This window comes from Bubalus bubalis, chromosome 8, assembly GCF_019923935.1.
Source record: "Bubalus bubalis isolate 160015118507 breed Murrah chromosome 8, NDDB_SH_1, whole genome shotgun sequence".
In the NCBI taxonomy this organism is placed as follows: Eukaryota; Metazoa; Chordata; class Mammalia; order Artiodactyla; family Bovidae; genus Bubalus; species Bubalus bubalis.
This window is the reverse complement of record NC_059164.1, coordinates 112,213,245-112,229,905: the sequence shown is the minus strand read 5'-3', so window position 1 is coordinate 112,229,905 and position 16,661 is coordinate 112,213,245. Positions and strand designations below refer to the sequence as shown.

Here is a 16,661-nt window from a genome sequence, read left to right as displayed (position 1 = left end):
ACCCCCAGACCTGCACACTCGGCGTCTTCACATATGATGCCCTCCGGGGTGCAGGAGCTGAGGGAGGAGCCCAGACTCAGGGACGCTGCTGCCCAGCAGCATGGCACCCTCCCCTGTCTGCCCCCCGCCCCTGCCCCAGGGCTCACCACTGCTGGCATCCATCCTGCAGCCAGCTGTCCCCCAGGGAGCGGGGGCGAGTGCCCTGCAGGCACAGGGGTGGGCACGGGGACTGAGGGCAGGGCTGGCTCTGGGACTGCTCCTCCCGACACTCCGGGGCCCACGAGCCCGATGTGGAAGACCTGGGTGGGGCCCCGGGGCGGAGAAGGTGAGAGATGGTCCCAGGCCCTTCGTCATGCCTCCCACCGCCCGTGGGGAAGCCCAGCGCAGGTGTGGAGGTGGCTAAGGAAAGGCAGGGATGACCAGGGACCAAAGCCAAGGCCAGGTCACGGGGTGGGCACAAAGTCACCAGCGGTGACAGGATCCAGGAACCCCGGCAATCCAGGAGGCAGCGTCCAGGCTGCGGGAGGCCCCGGTGGAGCGAGGTGACACAGGCCCGGCCCTTCCCCGTACCGGAAGCGGCTCTGCTGCCCTGCGGGCCCGCACGAGTGGCTGCAGGGACTCCATGCTGACCAGCGGCTCCAGGCGCAGTGGGCAGGAGGCGGGCAGGGCTGGGCCGTGCAGGAGAGCTGCCCTGCCCGGCACGTGCAGTTGTTGCAGGCCTCCTGGAACTGGCTCCCCGGGGCCCAGCTGTGGCCCTGGGCATCCGTGCACTCACAGTGCCCGAGGGGCACGCAGCCGCCGTCCTGCTCCAGGGACCCTGCGGGGGGCGGCCCTCCAGAGCTGATGCCCACGCCCCAGGGCCCCCCTCTGCCTTCCCGCTGAGCTGCCCCGCCGTGCCCAAAGGGAGCACCTACCCTCGGGACAGCGGCAGCCCTGCTGGCAGGCCTGGTCCTCCTGACACACAATCCCCTCCTGGAGGTCTGAGCAGCGGTGGGGGCAGCGGTTGGCACAGCTGACCACCTCCATGCCTGCAGGGCAGCCCTCCTCTGGGCAGACAGGAAGACCAGAGTCAAGAGGCCCTGAGCCCTGGGACTCGGGAACCCTCCCCCTGCCCCATGGGGGCCACCCTGACCTCCATGAAGCCATATGACCAGTCTCTCCCCTCCCCCAGGCTGGTGCCCAGGGAAGCCTGGGGTCCTGGGGAGACCCTGGGGGTCCTAGTGACACACTGAGGGACAGTCAGTTCCTCTCACTGTGAGTGCGCAGCACCTAGCCTGCTCCTGAGAAGTGTTTGTGAGGTGGACTGAATGCGTGCGTCTAAAAGCCAGCATTCTCACCTATGTGGCTCCTTTGTGTTCATCCAGAGAAGGATGGAAGGGATGGGGGGGTGATCAGTGCGGGGGGTGGTCCTAATAGAGGTGGTGGGCCTTAGAGTACAGGGTCCATAGGGTCAGTGAGCTTGGAAGAACCAACTTCAGAAGGAGCTGGAGCTCGGAGTGGGTGACGGGGGTGACAACCTGGCTGGCTCAGTGGACCTCCAAGGCACCAGGTATCTCAAGACTGTTATCCTCAAACCCCCTGAAACTCTTGACCGGGTGGTTCCAGGAACTGAAGCGGGGGGGTCACAGCTGAGAGGATGAGCTCTAGTCCCAGGTGGGGGTGGGCAGTGGGGGCGGATTGGGCAGCTCAGCCCTGGCCACTGGGAGTCCTTGCCCAAAGCCCAGGCCCCACCACCATCTGCCCTTGCGGGGCTTGGTTTCCTTCACTGGCCGATGAGGTAGCAGCCTGCCCCCCATCCACATTGCACAGCGATGTGGGGGGTGAAATTAGAGGAGGGGGTGGGGAGAGCTTCGCAGGGAGCAAGGGCAGGAGGGCTGTCACCACTGCCGTACCACAGGGCGCAGGATTGCAGAGCCGTGCGTGGTGCCTCTCCCCAACACAGGGGGCACCGCCGTTCTTGGGTGGGGGGCTCGAGCAGCTGCGGCTCCTCAGGGACCGACCCCCTCCGCAGCTCCGGTCGCACCAGGACCAGGGGCTCCAGCGTGACCAGCCTCCGGGTACTGAATGGGCCAGAGAAGGGCTGCACCAGGGGTCTGGCTCAGGCAGGGACCCCCAAAGTGTCCCCCGAGCCTGGGGCGAGGTCCCACTCGAGATGGAAGGGCCCGGGGTGGGGTGGGGCACTGATGCTAAGGAAGGGCAGTCTGGCTGGGCGCTCACCGCCCACCGCACCTGGGCAAGCTCGCAGGTTGCAGAAGCGGCGTTCCTGGTAGGCTGTAAGCACGTCGGGGCACCAGTGTCCGCCGGGCCCTGGGGGGTGGTAGGCCCGCAGGCGGCGCTGCTGGCCCACCCCACAGCTGCGGGAGCACGGCTCCCACGGGGCCCAGGCGGTCCAGGAACAGTTCCCGGCCACGCAGCCGGGGCCCGGGCACAGGGGCAACTCTGCGGACGGGACAGGAGGCCGCTGAGCTGCAGCCAGCCCCCTGACCCCCACCCTCCCCGCCCCAGCTCAAGTGCCAACCTCCTCAGCGGGGGCTGGCTATGCCCCATCCTGCCCCCCTTTCAGATCTGACCCTGACTGTCGTGTGGCTTTGGCAACCGAGCCTCGGTTTCCCCTCTCTCGGGGTGACAGTGGCACAGGGTGGGGAGACAGTAGTCCCAGACTCCCAGGGTGGCTGAGGGATTGGATGGGACCTTTTTTAGGGGGGAGTATTTGGTACCCACATGAGTGAGGATGGGTGGAAGGTGGCAGGGCTCTCCAACAGCTGTTGGGGTTCACAAAGAAGGCCCAGGGTCAGGTTGAGAACTCCGTATTTGCACAAGGAGTATTAGATGTGGGGCTTGGGGCTGGACGTTGGCTGGGGTTAGAATGACGCGTTAGAGGGGAGGTTCAGGGTCCAGACCCGGGGCAGCGTCAGAGGTCAGGACCGGAAGGCGCACCTGTGCAGGAGGGCAGGTTGCAGGGGCGCTCCTGGGAAGCGGCACCCCCAGTGCAGTTCGCCAGACAGAGGCGGCTGCGGCTGCGCCAAGCGGGGTGAGCCGGGTCTGTGCAGGTGCCAGAGCAGGGGGACCACGGGGACCACAGGCCCCAGCCGCCTTGGGTGGGGAGAGGAGACCCCCAAGGAGTCAGCCCTGGGCTCCTGGGCTCCTGAGCTCGAAGCAGGGCTGGGGAGGGAGGAGGCCCGGGGCTTGCTCTTCCCCAAGGGGAGGGGTGCAGGGAATCGGGGTGGGAACCTGGGGAGTCTGATACCTGGAAGGCCTGTCGCTGGCTCCACCGTGGACCCTGCAGCCCCTGTGCCAAAGGAAACCTGTTCAGAAGTGTTTCCCAGGCAGAAGTGCACGAGGCCCAAGCCCCAGGGCTGGTGGTCAAGTTCCCCAAACCTGTCTCTCTCTGGTTCAGCCCAGACACCCCAGGCCCCAAGCACAGCACTTGCTCACAGTAGCAAGGCCTTTACTCAGGCCATGCCTGATTCCTGGCATCCCTTCCTCCAACACCGTCTGAGTCCTCTCCATCCCTCAGAGCCCCTCAGATGCCACCTCCTCCAGGAAGCCTTCCTAGGAGAATTCTCAACCTCCCTCGTTTTCCCGAGCACACGCATTCTCCTACAGGGCACACCCCCCATGCTGAAATGGGTTATCTGAGCCCCTGGACTCCAAGGTCAGGGTCCTCACTCTCCTACCCAACCCCCCACACACATTCGGCAAGAGTTCCAGAAATTTGGTTGAATGTATCTGAGCAGAAGAGAAACACTGAGCTAGACCCAGAGTGGGGACAGGGATGGACAGACAGGAAGGGACAAAGGGCCAGCCAGACGCCTCCCACCCCGCCCCCCTTCCCTCACCTGGGCACTCCGGGCTGGGGCAGTACTCGAGGTCCCAGCGGGGCCCGTGGCAGCCCTGGCCACCAGGAGCGGGCGTGGGGCGCACACACTGGCGGCTGCGGGTGCGGGTGCCCAGCCTGCCACAGGAGCGGGAGCAGGGGCTCCACGGACCCCAGGGGCCGAAGCCACCAGCAGCCTTGGAGCAGGCCCCCATGGAGCAGGACAGCTTCCCGTGTGCACAGGAGCTGGGGAGAGGGTGTGAGGATGAGGGGCCGGCAGCTCGGACCCCAGGAGAAAGGGGTGCAGGCAGACACATCAGCCCCTAAGGGCGAGGAGACAGAGCTAGGCTGGGGCGGGGGATGGAGGAAGGGGTGCAGGGCCGCCCAGGGCCCCTCGACACATCCTCTCACCCCCTAACCCTCAAATCCCAGCCCCAAATCCCCTACACTCTCATCATCCCCCTCAAATTCCCCCCACCCCAAATCTCTCACACCCTCACCAGTTGTGACAGCCTGTACGGAGGCTCTGACCCGAGCCCAACTCATCGCCAGGCCCAAGAGGCTGACCGTTTTCTCCCAGAACAGACAGGTGAGCCCCTGGGTCAGCACTGGCAGCTCCTAACCCCTGCAGCCACCAGGCGGTGAGCACACAGGGGCACTCCTGGGATGGGGGAGAAAGTGCAGAGACACAGGCTGGAGCCACCTGCCAGGGGCCAGTCCTACCCCACCCCACCCCCATGGACATCCTTGGAAGCGGGATGGGGAGAAGGAGACAGGTAGGAAAGATGCTCCTGACAGCTCCGGGTCCTAAGACACCACTTCCAATAGCAAGTGGGACTGTGTACCTGCGTCAGGGAGCTGACCATGAGCAATGTAAGGCTATGGCTTGACCAGAGCTGGCCAGGCACCTTCCTGATCAGAGCACTTAGCCAGGACATGGCAGGGTCAACAGAGGCCATTTACAGGATGGGACCCACGAGAGGAGAGCGAGGGAGGCGGAAAGGGCCTGAGCCAGGAACAGGGACGCCTGCGTTTGAGTCTAGCTCTGCTGGGAACTGTCCCCTGACTCGGTGTGTCTCTTCCCCTGCCCAGGGCTCAGGGCCACCAGCTCTAAGTCAGGACACTTAGAGGCCATCCAGAGGCCACAGGGTCTGCAGAGGTGAGAGCTGACGGGGGAGGGGAGGGCCCTGGGCTGCTGGCAGGGGGAGTCCTAACCTGGACACAGGCTGAGCGGTGCAGGAAGGTGCCCTCGGGGCAGTGACAGCCCTCCTCGCAGCCAGCGGAGAAGCAGCCCACCTGCCCGGTGACGTGGGCGCAGGAGAAGGGGCACCCTTCACTGGGCTGACATTCGCGGTACAGACGCCCGGCCGGGCAGCCTGCCTCTGAAGGGAACCCCCCAAGTGAGCACCCGCACTACACCGCCCTCACAGCCTCCTGTGCCCACCTCCGCTCCCCCCAGTGCCCATTCCCTCCTGTGTCCCCCCGGAGTCCTGCGGACCACACCCTCCCTGGGCCGGGCCCTGGGTCACGCCCGCTCCTACTGTCTCCCCTGCCCCCCAATCCACCTGCCTCCTCTTCTGTTTGCCCACCACTGGCCTGGGTGAGGGGTGGCATGTGGCAATGGGGTGGGAGAGGTCAAAAGGCAACCCATGAGTCAGAGTCAAAGGCCAGGATGGGGATCAGGAGTGACAGAGTCCGGGCCAGGGCTCACCTCTGCAGACCTGGGTGCGGCAGGTGCGGCTCTGGCGGGCAGGCCCGGGGCAGGGGGGGCGCGGGCAACGGCGGGAGCGCAGCTGCTCCCCTCCACCACAGGAGACGCTGCAGTCCTCCCAGGGGCCCCAGGAGCCCCACAGCCCCGGCCCTGAGCAGGCGGGCACCTCCTGGCACTGAAGGATGCCTGCCACGCAGGTGCTGGGGACAAGGGTGGGGTGTTAGAAAACAGGGCCCTGCCCGCTTCCCCCAGGGCCCTCCTGCCCAGCTGGCAGCCCACACCTCCCTGACGCTCTTGGCTCACCAGTTGTCACACGGCCCCGTCACCACCTCACCGGGCTGCAGGCTCTCCCAGGAGCTGAGCCCAGACCCCGCGGAGCGGCTCTGGTTCTCAGGGATCCCTGAGGGCACAGGAAGGGGGCGGGTGCTTCAGACGGCTCAGCCAATCACCAACCCTGCTCAGGGCTCTACCCCGCTGTCTCCACCCATGGGGACCCAGGTCCTGGAGGGCGGAGGACACAGAAGCCCCAACGGGCACCAGCCCCGGGACGTGGGAGTTGCCCATTCCTGTCCCACAGTCCCAGGCTGGCCCCCGTGGGCAAAGGTGTAGGGGCCAGGCGGGAGGGCACTGCTGTGCTCAGGGGCGGGCTGGGGGAGGCACTGACCCATGGCTCCAGGCTGGTACTGGCAGCGGCACTGGGCGGGGGGCACGCAAAGGCCGTCCTGGGACAGCTGGCCAGGGGGGCACCCACAGCGGGGCTGCTGGCAGCCCGTTGAGTCTGGCTGGCACTCGACCCCAGGGGACAGGTCCTCGCAGGAGCGGGGGCAGGGCTGCCCACAGGGGAGAAGATCCTGGCCACCCACACAGTCTGCAGCAGGAGGGAAGCAGAAAGGGTGGGTTTGGGGGGGTCCACCCTGGGGGGGGTTATCCTGAGAGTTGGGTGACCAGCCCTCCCGCCATGCCTACCACCTGCTAGGACCTTCACTTGCCCAGTTCCATGGGGTGAGTGCCCTAAGTGCGCTCCCTCAAAGAAAGTGGCCTGCATGTGTATATGTGGTGGTGGGAGGGGGGTGGGGGGGCGAGTCAGATGCAGGGGATCAAAGGTCAGAGGTAGCATCTCCCTAGCCTAACAAGCCACCACCACTACCCGCCATCTCTGCAGAAGTCCTCACCCGTGCACTGAGTGGAATTGCCCTGGCAGGGGCGACTCTGCCTGTGGCCCCCAGGGCAGGGCCGGCCTCCCTCAGAGGTGGGGGGCCAGCTACACGCTCGGCTGCGATGGGACTGCCCCAGGCACACGTCACAGGGAGACCACAGTCCCCACGGGCTCCAGGCTCCATCCACTGTGGCAAAAATACAAAAGCATCCCTTTGCCTTGGGAGGCCCGAGAGGTCCCAGCCCACTGGGATTAGTGCCGCCTGGTGGGGCGTCTCACCTGGGCACTCGGGGGGTCTGGCGCAGGTCTCCCTCTGATGCTGGGCCCCCGCCTCCCCTGCCTCCCCGGGGCACGGGGCCCCGCCATGCTGTGGAGCCGGGCAGCTGCAGGCCCTGGAGCGGGTCCTCGTCTGTTCCTGGCAGGGCTGGGAGCACGCTGTCCACTCTGACCACAGGCACCAGGCTCCAGGCACTGTGGGGGTGAATGGTGAGCCCTGGGGTACAGCCATCCCTCCCCCGGTCCCAGCCCTCCCTGCGCCCCAGGACACTGCTTTTTCTCACCTCGCTCTGAGCAGGGTACATACCTGGGCAAGGCAGGTCTGTGCAAGTGAGCTGGCCCTCGGAGCAGGTGCTGGGCGGGGCACGCAGACAGAGAGGGCAGCTCGTTCGCACCGTGCCCTCCACACACACCCCTCCCCGTCTGCCTCCCCTTCCCCTTTCCCCCACCTCCAGCCTCTGAGGTCTCAGTCACCCTCCCCACTCTCCAGCACCTCTAGTCCCTGCTCCCTGACCCACTCCAGGCATGCTCAGGGGTCCTGCGGACTCAGTCCTATGGGGAAGTGACCACAGGTCGTCTGCGGCTGAAGGAAGCCAGACAGCAGGAGGAAACACCACACCGCCACCCCCTGTCCCCTCAAAGCACAAGCCTAGCTCTTCAAAGTCTCAGATCCCCAGAGCTGGCTGCCTCAGTTTCCCCACCTGTCAGACCAGGGATTAGGGTACCTGCTGCATCTTCTCAGGGCTTGTGGGAGCCTAGTGTGCATCAGCTGAGACCGGGAAAGCTCGGGTGTGTGAGACACGGAGTGGACTAGCCCTGCCCTCACCCGTGGCATCCTGCCTGCACGCCGCCCCCCCCCCCCGCCCCCACCGGCCCTCACCAGTAGTTGCAGCCGTCAGGCTTGGCCAGCTGGGCTCCTGGACGGTGCCGTTCCCCAGTCAGCAGGTCCAGGCAGCTGCAGTGACCGGGCTGCACGCAGACGGTGCCGTCAGCACTCAGCACCTGGCCTGGGGGGCAGTAACAGCCGGGCTGGCAGTGCCAAACGCAGTGCTGGGGGACAGGAAGAGAGGGCCCGGGTCAGTGGAAAGCCGGGGGCCCAAGGGAACTGCTGCGGAATGGAGGGGGTCGCCGGGAGCCACGATGAAGTGAAGGAGGCTGCGGGGGTGGGGGGGGTGCGGCGGAGAGGGGCGCAGAGGGGAGGAAGTGTGATGCTCCAGGTCATAGCTGTCTTTAAACACAGTTTATGCCGCGTTTCCACTGGAGTTTCTCCTCCAGGGGAGGAGAGTGGAGAAGGGACAGCCTGCGAGGAGCTTCCCTGAATGGAGTATCCTCCAGACGTTGGGCCCCGTAGAGGGTTGAGTGGGGACCAAGGCAGATCTAGGACGGAGGGAGCCGGGGACCGGAAAGCTGGCGGGAGCGGCGGGCGTTTGGGAAAGCGCCGGGACTCCCTGGGAGAGGTCGGGACCAGACACCGTGTCCTGGTCCTCCCGCCTCCGTGTGGAGCCTCCCGTCCCCCTTGGACAGGCCCAAGCAAGGCTTCTCAAAGCGCCGTCCCTTCGCCCTAGCTGTTTGCTCCAGCATCTTTCGACTCGGGGCCGCTTCCTCGCCACTGCGCAGGCGCCACTGGACCGCGCCCACCCCCAGCGGCAGCCGGCCTGGGTCCCTCTCCATGGTCCTGGACTGGCCCCTCGCCCCGGCAGGCGCGTGCGCACTCACGCGCGCACAGGGTCAAGGTCTGCGCACCAACGTGCCTGGGCGGGGGGGCTTCGGATGGATGATCCATCAAAAGGACTGCCCTTTTCCTGTGCGTTCCTGCTGTTTCTATCATAAAACGTGTCAACCGAGAAACGTATATGCTGTGTAAGGACGACAAGGGCTACTGGATGAGGCTCACTCCCGCTGCTCTCTAGAATCAGGAGCCAGGCCGGCTGGGCGCTGACCCCTTTCCTTCCCTCCAACCGCGGACGGCCCCAGGTCAGAGGAGCCACACCTGCCGCCCGGCAATGTGACCGTCAGGAGCCCAGACTCACCACGAGGTCATCGCAGGAGCGAGGGCAGGGAGGGCCACAGGCGCTGTACTCCGCCCCTTCGATGGCGGTGCAGTTGGTCACTGCGGAGTAGGGGGGTGGGGGGAGGAGGGCACCCGGGTGGGTTGACAGCTGTGCGGTTCAATCTCACGCCCCTCCACCTCCCTGCTCGCCTCCCCAGAATGCCCCCCACAGCTTTCCCACCTCTCCTCCTTGACCCCCATCGCCGTCCCTGGCAGGTACCTGGGCATGGCAGAGCCTGGCAGGCCGCCCCCTGGGCCCGAGGCCCCTCGCAGTAATCCCCCAGGCCCTGGGGTGGGGGCTGATCACAGGCTCGACTCCGGCTCCGGAGACCCCCTCCACAGCTCCGGCTACAGCTGGACCAGGGTCCCCAAGGGCCCCAGCCTCCAGCTCCTGGAGAACAGAAGAGGAAGCAGTGGCGAGGGGCTGCGCTTGACTGGGGCAAGGTGGTGGGCACGTCTGGGCTCCACAGGACTCACGGTCACACTCTGGCAGGAGGCAGGGCTCCTCCTCTGCCTCAGGGCCTGGGCAAAGAGGGGGCACCGAGGACAGCAGGAGTGGTGGGGCCATACTGGACGGCGCCCCACTGGGGGGCCCAGTGCAGAAGCGGTGTCTATGGCGCCGGGCTGGGCCACAAGAGGCCGAGCACTCACTCCATGGGGTCCAGGGTGACCACGTTGGCTGACCTGGGGTGCGCAGCAGGGAGAGGCAGAGAGGACAGAGCAATGGAAGGCCAAAGGGGCCCAAAGGGCGAGGGGCAGGGTGCACAGGACAGGCCGCCCCTTCCCTGCCCCCCTCTCCCAAAGGCTTTCCTCCCCAGTGCTACCTCCCTCCCACCCCTGCACAGACCCACTCTGGCGGGGCAGGGGGAGTGAAGTCAAGAGAGGCCCCCTTCTCACCCTCCTCACAGGGCCAGGAGGTGCAGTTAGTGATGAGCCCAGAGACACAGGAGCTGGTGGAGAAGCAGCAAATGGTGGGGGAGCTCTTACAGGCTGAATGTGTCCCCTCAAATTCACATGTCAGAGCCCTAACATGTGAGCGTGACTGCAGAATTGTGACCTTGTTTGGAGAGGGGGGTCTTTGCAGAGGTGATCAAGTTAGAATGGAGCCGTTAGGGTGACCCCAACACAATGTGACTGCTGTCCTTCTACAAAGGTACAGACAGAGGGGATGTGAAGACCCAGGGAGGAGTTGGCCATGTGAAGCTGGTGGGAGGGATGCAGCCACAGGCCAGGGGAGGCCAGGAATTGCCCACAAACTCCACAAGATGAGTGGGACTGGGAAGAGCCCCAGCAGACGGAGACAGGTGGGAAGAGGGAGACTGATGAGGAGGGGGCAGGCGAGGGGCACACGCAGGCTTGCTGAACACTGTGCCTGTGAGAGGGTGCGTCTCTGTGGCCCATGGAGGCCAAGACTCCCCCACCCCCCAATGCAGAGGAGAGACAGAGGGTCCTTGGGGTCACGGGGCAATTGCAGGGGGCGGGAGCCTCACCAATTCTCACATGGACGAAGCACAGCACTGCCTGGGGGGTGGAGGCGTCCCCCATGGGTGCAGGGGCAGTCCCAGGTGGGCACGCACACGTTGTTCTGGAATCAAAAACCCTCCACTGCCTTCTGGTTTCCAGTGCGTTCTGCCCACGCTCCCCCAAAGCAGAGCTCAGCACCCACCTGGCAGGCGCCCACCCTCAAATGTCATGGATACTCCTTCCAAACACCCATTTCTTCCCAATTTCCAGCATTGGGGAAATGCACACCATCAGGTGCAAGGGCCATGGGGAGGGTCATGGACCCCCGATTTCTGGGAGAAAAGACCTGATGGCCACTCACCCAGGGTCACGTGCTGGTCATGGAGCTGGCAGAGCAGAACCACGTGTCCCAAGTTCAGCGCTCTGTCCTCAACCCTGCAGGCTCTCCCTGCCTCCCGCCCCACACTCTTGGCTTTGCCCCTGCCCAGGCCCTGAGGAGGCCAGGCAGGGGACACTCACCAGCAGGAGCATCCCAGAAGGGCAGTAGCAGCCAGGGTGGCAGGGCTGGTCAGCCCCTCTTGGAGCGCTGAGCTCTGCACAGGACGCAGGCCCCTGGGCACAGTCCAGCCACTGCTTGCCCGGGGGACACACACCGGGCACTGGCCCTGGAGGACACAGGTGGACAGCTCAGCCCAGGCACGTTCGATTCTCCCCCAGGGTCTCCCCCCGGGGAGAAGGCATCAGCTCTAGGTGTGGCCGGGAAGGTCATGGGGTTCCCCGGAAGCTCCAGGATAGGAGTTCCTGGGGGGACAGGGAGGGGTTGACGGAGCTCTGGGAGGTGTAGGGAGGAGAAGGTGGGTGCCCTCACCCACACAGGGCTGCAGACCACAGGTAGAGAAGTCCACGGGGCTGGGCCCGCTGCTCCCTCGGGTGCGATTCCGGTAGCCGCCCCCACAGGGCACAGAGCATGGAGACCAGGGGCCCCACTCCCCACCAGGACCTGGGGTGACACCCAGGTCACTACAGGTCCTGCCTATCACACCCAGGCCCCTGGTCACTCCACCCGCCGGATCCCAGGCCCCAGCAGGCTCACACCCACCTCCGGACACCTCACCCCTCCTCAGGAGGCCCCAGGATACCACCTGGAACAGGGCCTCCAGGGAGGACCCCTTAGAGCTCCCGGGGAACCACACCCTCGTGCCATCTCCTTGGGCAGGCCCTTGCACCTGTCCCGGGATCCAGGGCAGGGAGTCCCCAGGTTTGAGGACCCCAGTCGCGGCTCTCACCTCCGCATGGCCGCAGGCTGCAGAATTCAGCCTCCATGTTGGGGCCCTGGCACGCAGCCCCCCCGAAGGCAGCAGGGGGAGCCGTGCCTGCCCGGAAGCGCCGCCGAACGCCCACGTTACAGCTGCGGCTGCAGAGACTCCACGGGGTCCAGGGGCTCCAGCCACAGGCCACTGCCAGGGTGGGTGTGGGGGAGAGACATGGGATGTGTGAGACAGGTCAAGTCCTCCCTGGACCCCAACTTCCTGAGGGCACCCCCGACACCACCAGGTTGATTACTTAAGGGACCAGCATCCCTGAGACCCAACCACTGCCAATTCCTTGGCCCCGAGTATGGGGGTACCTGGGCAGGGCTCTGAGGCACACACCATCTCACCAGAGATACAGGTGCTGCAGAGAGAGGACCCAAGGAGGCCACAGTCAGCCTTCCCCTTGCACCCCTGTGTACCTGCCCCCAGGGAGAAGAGGCCAGGATGCGGTGTCCACCGCACAGAAGAGGAACCCGAGGGTCTGGGAAGTAAAGCAAGTTGCCCTACGTCTCACGTGGAGTTCGTGAGTGACCAAGGATTCTCACCCAGCCTCCTCCCCCAATTCCACCCTCCACGAGCTCCCTGACACCCCCAGGCACCGTGCTGCTCTCTGTCCCATGGTTTTATTGCCTTGATAAAAAGAATTTGCCTTTTTGTAATTTTATTCCATTTATATTTATTAAACACTGTAGAAATGGTTTTGAGTGACTCTTCCAGGCCAGTTAGGAGCTACTCAGAAGGAGTAGATACTAGTTTGAGTCTCCTGGATTTCTCTTTTGAGGTTTTCCTCCTTTTTGTTTTTCTCCAGTAAATGTTTCAAAACCCACTCCTCAAAAATGTTGACATTTCAGAAAAAAAAATCTAGAAAGGAAAACGAGAAAGGGGCAGGGGAGAGAGGAAGAATGAAGGTGGGGATTGGGGGAGGACCAGGACATAGAAAGTAAAAAGGAAGATTAAAATGAACTGAATAAAGAAAAATAATAACAAAAAAAGGAATGGGGTTAGTGCCCCCTCTGCTGGCGGATTCCTGGTATCAGCTTTGTGAGTTGGGCGATTCAAGGTTTCTGAGCAGAAATCAAGTGGGTCCCAGGAAGTCAATTATACTCAGAAAAGAGAAACAGAGGCAACTGGAAGGAGAACGTAGACCTGCTCCCCTAACTCTAGACTCTCAGTTCAGTTCAGTGGCTCAGTCGTGTCCAATTCTTTGCGACCCCATGGATTGCAACATGCCAGGCCTCCCTGTCCAGCACCAACTCCCAGAACAACTCTAGGCTCTAGTTCCATCATAAATCGCCTCCCTCAATTGAGCCTCGGTCTCCCCATAAGTAAACAAGCTGGACAGTTCCTACAGACGCCCGCCCTTCCGGGCTTCACGTCAGGATGGAGGCATGCTGAGCACCCCCGCTGCTGGTGTGAGTCCATGCCCACCCACCTCGTGGCTACGGGCCTCCCCACTCCACGCTCCCTGATCCTGATGCCCACCAGTTGCTGCAGGAGTCCAGCCGGGCCACTTCTCCAGGGGCATAGAGCTGCCCGCGCAGCTGGCAGGGGCACTGACTCGGAGGCAGGCAGCTGCTGTTGTGCAGGAAGAGGCCCGCAGGGCAGGCGCAGCCAGCGGTGCAGACGCCAGTGCACTCCACCCCAGGGCCCCGCGCCAGGCACAGCCCAGGGCATGGGCCCCCCTCCCAGCGGCACTGCTCTGCTGAGCGGAACACCATGTCGCCCGGGCACTGGGCTGCACAGGGAAGACAGAGCAGGTCTCGGCAGGGGGCACACCGAAGGGCCCGGGAGATGGGAGGGTGTGTGGGGGGGGAAGCTGGGGGCTGAAGGAGACAGGAAATAGGGCCAAGTCAGCTCAAGGCACAGCCTTTCCTGGAGGCAGAGGTCAGTGCCAAGCGAAGGTGGGTAGGGAGAAGGTCAGCACCCCCCGGGGGCCGGCTGGTCGAAGCGGGCTGGAGAACGGGAAGGGGACATTCACCTGTGCAGGGCTGCGTGTTGCAGTCCCTGGTCTGGCTGTGGGGTCCCTGGCACCCGGGGTCCCCAGGAGCCGAGGCAGAGCACCTGCGCCCTCGGGTCTGGACGCCCCCATTACATGGGGCGGAGCAGGCGGACCAGGCGGCCCACTGACCCCAGACACCCAGCCCTGGGAGGAAGAGACAGCCAACAACGGTCAGGGACGTGGCAGAGATGAGGGATGGCCAGGGTGGGTGGGGGGCGGGGGGTCCGGAGGTCTGCAGGGTCTGAACAGCAGCCTCAGCCCCCACCACATCCACACCTCCAGGGCTGCCCCCAACACGCCTTCAGGCCAGGTCCACCCTGTGCATCCTCCGCTGGGCTTCCAGGGGGGCTATGACTGGGGGCCAGAGAGAAGCTTCTGGGCAACAGCCAGGTTTGCCTCCACCCTTCCCAAAGTGTTCTTCTCTTCATCTGTGCCTCACCCCACCCGAGGGCCCCCAGAAGGTGCCATACCTAGGCACACAGGGGGGCTGCAGGGCTCCTCCTGGGTGGACTCTCCTGGGCAGGACATGTCCCCAGGGCCAGGGCAGAGCCGGGAACGGCTGCGCAGGGCTGGGCCCCCTCCAGGGACGAGACAGCTCCGGGAGCAGGCGGACCAGGGAGCCCAGGGTGTCCAGCCCAGCACCTCTGCAAGGAAAAAGGTGGGAGGCTGCATGGGGCCCTGCAAGGCGGGGGTGGCTGGGGGCAACCGGGGTGAGGTCCAAGAAGCTACAGGGGCAAGAGAAGGGCTCGTGAGGGAGGGCGTGGTCTCTGCCCCTGCGGGACCCCAAACGTGGACCCAGGTCTCCCTCTCAGAGCTTAGCTTCCTGCTGAATCTGGTTTGCGTAAACTCCGGGAGTCAGTGATGGACAGGGAGGCCTGGCGTGCTGCAATCCATGGCGTTGCAAAAAGTCGGACACGACTTAGCAACTGAACTGAACTGAACTGAATCTGGTTCACTGGGCCCTCACCTCTATCTGGGGGCCTGGAAGGTACCTCCACAAGCCCACACCCATCCTCACGTTTTATTCCAGAGCCTTCTAAACAACGGTCCTTCATTCAGCCTCAGTGAGGAAATCCTAGAGACCCCTCAGACAGCCAGCTGCCATTCTCCAACAGCCCCTCCTTCCTTCTCCTGCTCAGAACCTGCACCCACATCCCCTGGGCCCCCAGCTGCACCCCAACTTCCCTGCTCTCACCCTGCCCAGTTGCCTGCTCACAAAAGACCCACAGACCTCCGCTGGGATGGCTCTGGGCCCCCCTCCACCCCACCCCCCCCCCGCCATGGAACAAGGGCATCAGTCTTGGGCTCCAGGAAGTCCTGAACTAGCCCTCTCTTCCTGCCCCCGCCCCCAGGTCCAGCCTCAGGCCTCCATCCTGCTGTCAGACACTTGCGCCCCTGCCCAGGCCTTCATCTCCTCCCGGGGGCGCCTCCTGAATGGGGGGGCTTCGCCGACCACCCAGCAGAGTGACCAGCAGGCTCGACCCAGCCGCGCTCTCCTGGCAGGATCTGGAAGACGGAGGCTGGTGGGGACCCACCTGCTCCGCACGCCGAGTAGCAGGCCTGCAGCTCCTGCCTCTGGCCCTCACACGGGGCGCCCCCCAACGCAGCCGGAGGGTTGGAGGGGGACCTGAGGAGAGAGGCAGCGTGGGCACCGCTCCCCACCCCGCCCCTCGCCCCCCCACCCCAAGGCCCTCCGCTCGCCCCGTGCCGCCTCATCCCTTATGGTTCCATCGCCCCTCTGCCTGCACACCTGAACCGGGCCCTCACGCCAGAGCCACAGGAGCGGTCGCAGGGACCCCAGGACGACCAGGCTGACCAGCCGCAGGGCACGGGGCAGCCCCCTGGTTCACACAGCAGGGCCCCCTTCTCACACACGCTGGGGGGTGGCGGAGGGCCGAGGGCGGAGGTCAGGACCGGAAGGCGGGGACTGGCCCCTGACCCCGCCCCGCTCCCCCCCCCCCCCAACGGCGGGCAGGCTGCCTGACCATCGGCTGCAGTTGTCCAGGAGGAAGGGCACGCCTGGCTGCTGCAGCTCTTCGCCCACAAGGCAGGGGCACTCGGAGGGGGGCAGGCAGCCCGCGTCCTGGAGAAGGAGCCCAGGGGGGCAGCGACACCCTGGGTGGGGGAGGGGGCTCTCAGGCCGGAGAATGGGGGACAGCAGGGAGGCGGGGTGGAGACAGAGGGCTGGTGGGCCTGCTGGACACCCACACTTCCCCCACCACCCCCGAGGACCTTGCCCGCAGCACCCCTGCTTGCTGGGTGCGTCTCACCCTCCAGACAGAGTCCGCTGCAGCTCCTGTTGGCCTCAGGATCCAGGCAGGAGGGTGGGCACGGTGGCACCAGCCCCTTCCGGCAGAGCTCAGCACTCACATGCACGCGGCCCTGCCCGCAGTCTGGGGGATGGGGGTGGGGGGGTGGAGGATGGGCACCAGGCAGGAGACACTGAGAGGCCCAGCGACGGGTCCCACAGCCCCATCCCCACCCCGGGGCTTCCCCCCTCAGATGCCCCCCCGCCCCAGCCCAGCTCCTCTCACCTGTGCCACCTGCACAGGGCTGCAGGCCGCAGGGTGCCCTCTCCTGAGGGGGCCCGGGGCAGGGGGCACCACCATTCTTGGGCGGGGGGTCCATACAGCTTCTCTGACGACTCCGATGGCCGCCCCCACACGAGACGCTGCAGGGCCCCCAGGCCTCCCATTCAACCCACGCCCCAGCCACTGCGGGGGAGCGGGAGGAAGAATGGGGGTGAACCAGGCGGTGAACCCCAAGAGCTGCCACCCCGCTAGAGAGAGCAGGGCCAAGGGGCTGGGAAATCTGGGCAGTGGCCAGCGGGGTGGCTTAAGGCAGCGCCCCGAGGCCTCCGCAGCTTCCTCTCGTG

The 16,661-nt window shown here is 65.2% G+C and overlaps 1 protein-coding gene across 1 annotated transcript in view; it reads right to left on the bottom strand.

Moving 5' to 3' along the window:
* The window catches only part of SSPOP (SCO-spondin), a 52,995-nt gene that overhangs the window by 9,669 nt on the left and 26,665 nt on the right, over positions 1-16,661 (bottom strand). The window contains exons 50-84 of the mRNA XM_044947027.2: positions 16,321-16,500; positions 16,057-16,179; positions 15,772-15,901; positions 15,537-15,662; positions 15,322-15,413; positions 14,257-14,430; positions 13,766-13,930; positions 13,270-13,522; positions 12,102-12,148; positions 11,761-11,931; positions 11,343-11,474; positions 10,994-11,139; positions 10,501-10,595; positions 9,908-9,960; positions 9,488-9,694; positions 9,231-9,401; positions 8,991-9,070; positions 7,841-8,010; positions 7,268-7,314; positions 6,964-7,155; positions 6,701-6,871; positions 6,193-6,396; positions 5,832-5,928; positions 5,529-5,728; positions 5,033-5,199; positions 4,318-4,478; positions 3,840-4,063; positions 3,248-3,289; positions 2,938-3,093; positions 2,230-2,439; positions 1,893-2,060; positions 915-1,046; positions 571-817; positions 147-299; positions 11-57 (exon numbers count right to left, since the gene is read on the bottom strand). Coding sequence (XP_044802962.2) covers positions 11-57; positions 147-299; positions 571-817; positions 915-1,046; positions 1,893-2,060; positions 2,230-2,439; positions 2,938-3,093; positions 3,248-3,289; positions 3,840-4,063; positions 4,318-4,478; positions 5,033-5,199; positions 5,529-5,728; positions 5,832-5,928; positions 6,193-6,396; positions 6,701-6,871; positions 6,964-7,155; positions 7,268-7,314; positions 7,841-8,010; positions 8,991-9,070; positions 9,231-9,401; positions 9,488-9,694; positions 9,908-9,960; positions 10,501-10,595; positions 10,994-11,139; positions 11,343-11,474; positions 11,761-11,931; positions 12,102-12,148; positions 13,270-13,522; positions 13,766-13,930; positions 14,257-14,430; positions 15,322-15,413; positions 15,537-15,662; positions 15,772-15,901; positions 16,057-16,179; positions 16,321-16,500 — 5,133 coding nt within the window. The remainder of the gene's footprint in view (positions 1-10; positions 58-146; positions 300-570; positions 818-914; positions 1,047-1,892; positions 2,061-2,229; positions 2,440-2,937; positions 3,094-3,247; positions 3,290-3,839; positions 4,064-4,317; positions 4,479-5,032; positions 5,200-5,528; positions 5,729-5,831; positions 5,929-6,192; positions 6,397-6,700; positions 6,872-6,963; positions 7,156-7,267; positions 7,315-7,840; positions 8,011-8,990; positions 9,071-9,230; positions 9,402-9,487; positions 9,695-9,907; positions 9,961-10,500; positions 10,596-10,993; positions 11,140-11,342; positions 11,475-11,760; positions 11,932-12,101; positions 12,149-13,269; positions 13,523-13,765; positions 13,931-14,256; positions 14,431-15,321; positions 15,414-15,536; positions 15,663-15,771; positions 15,902-16,056; positions 16,180-16,320; positions 16,501-16,661) is intronic.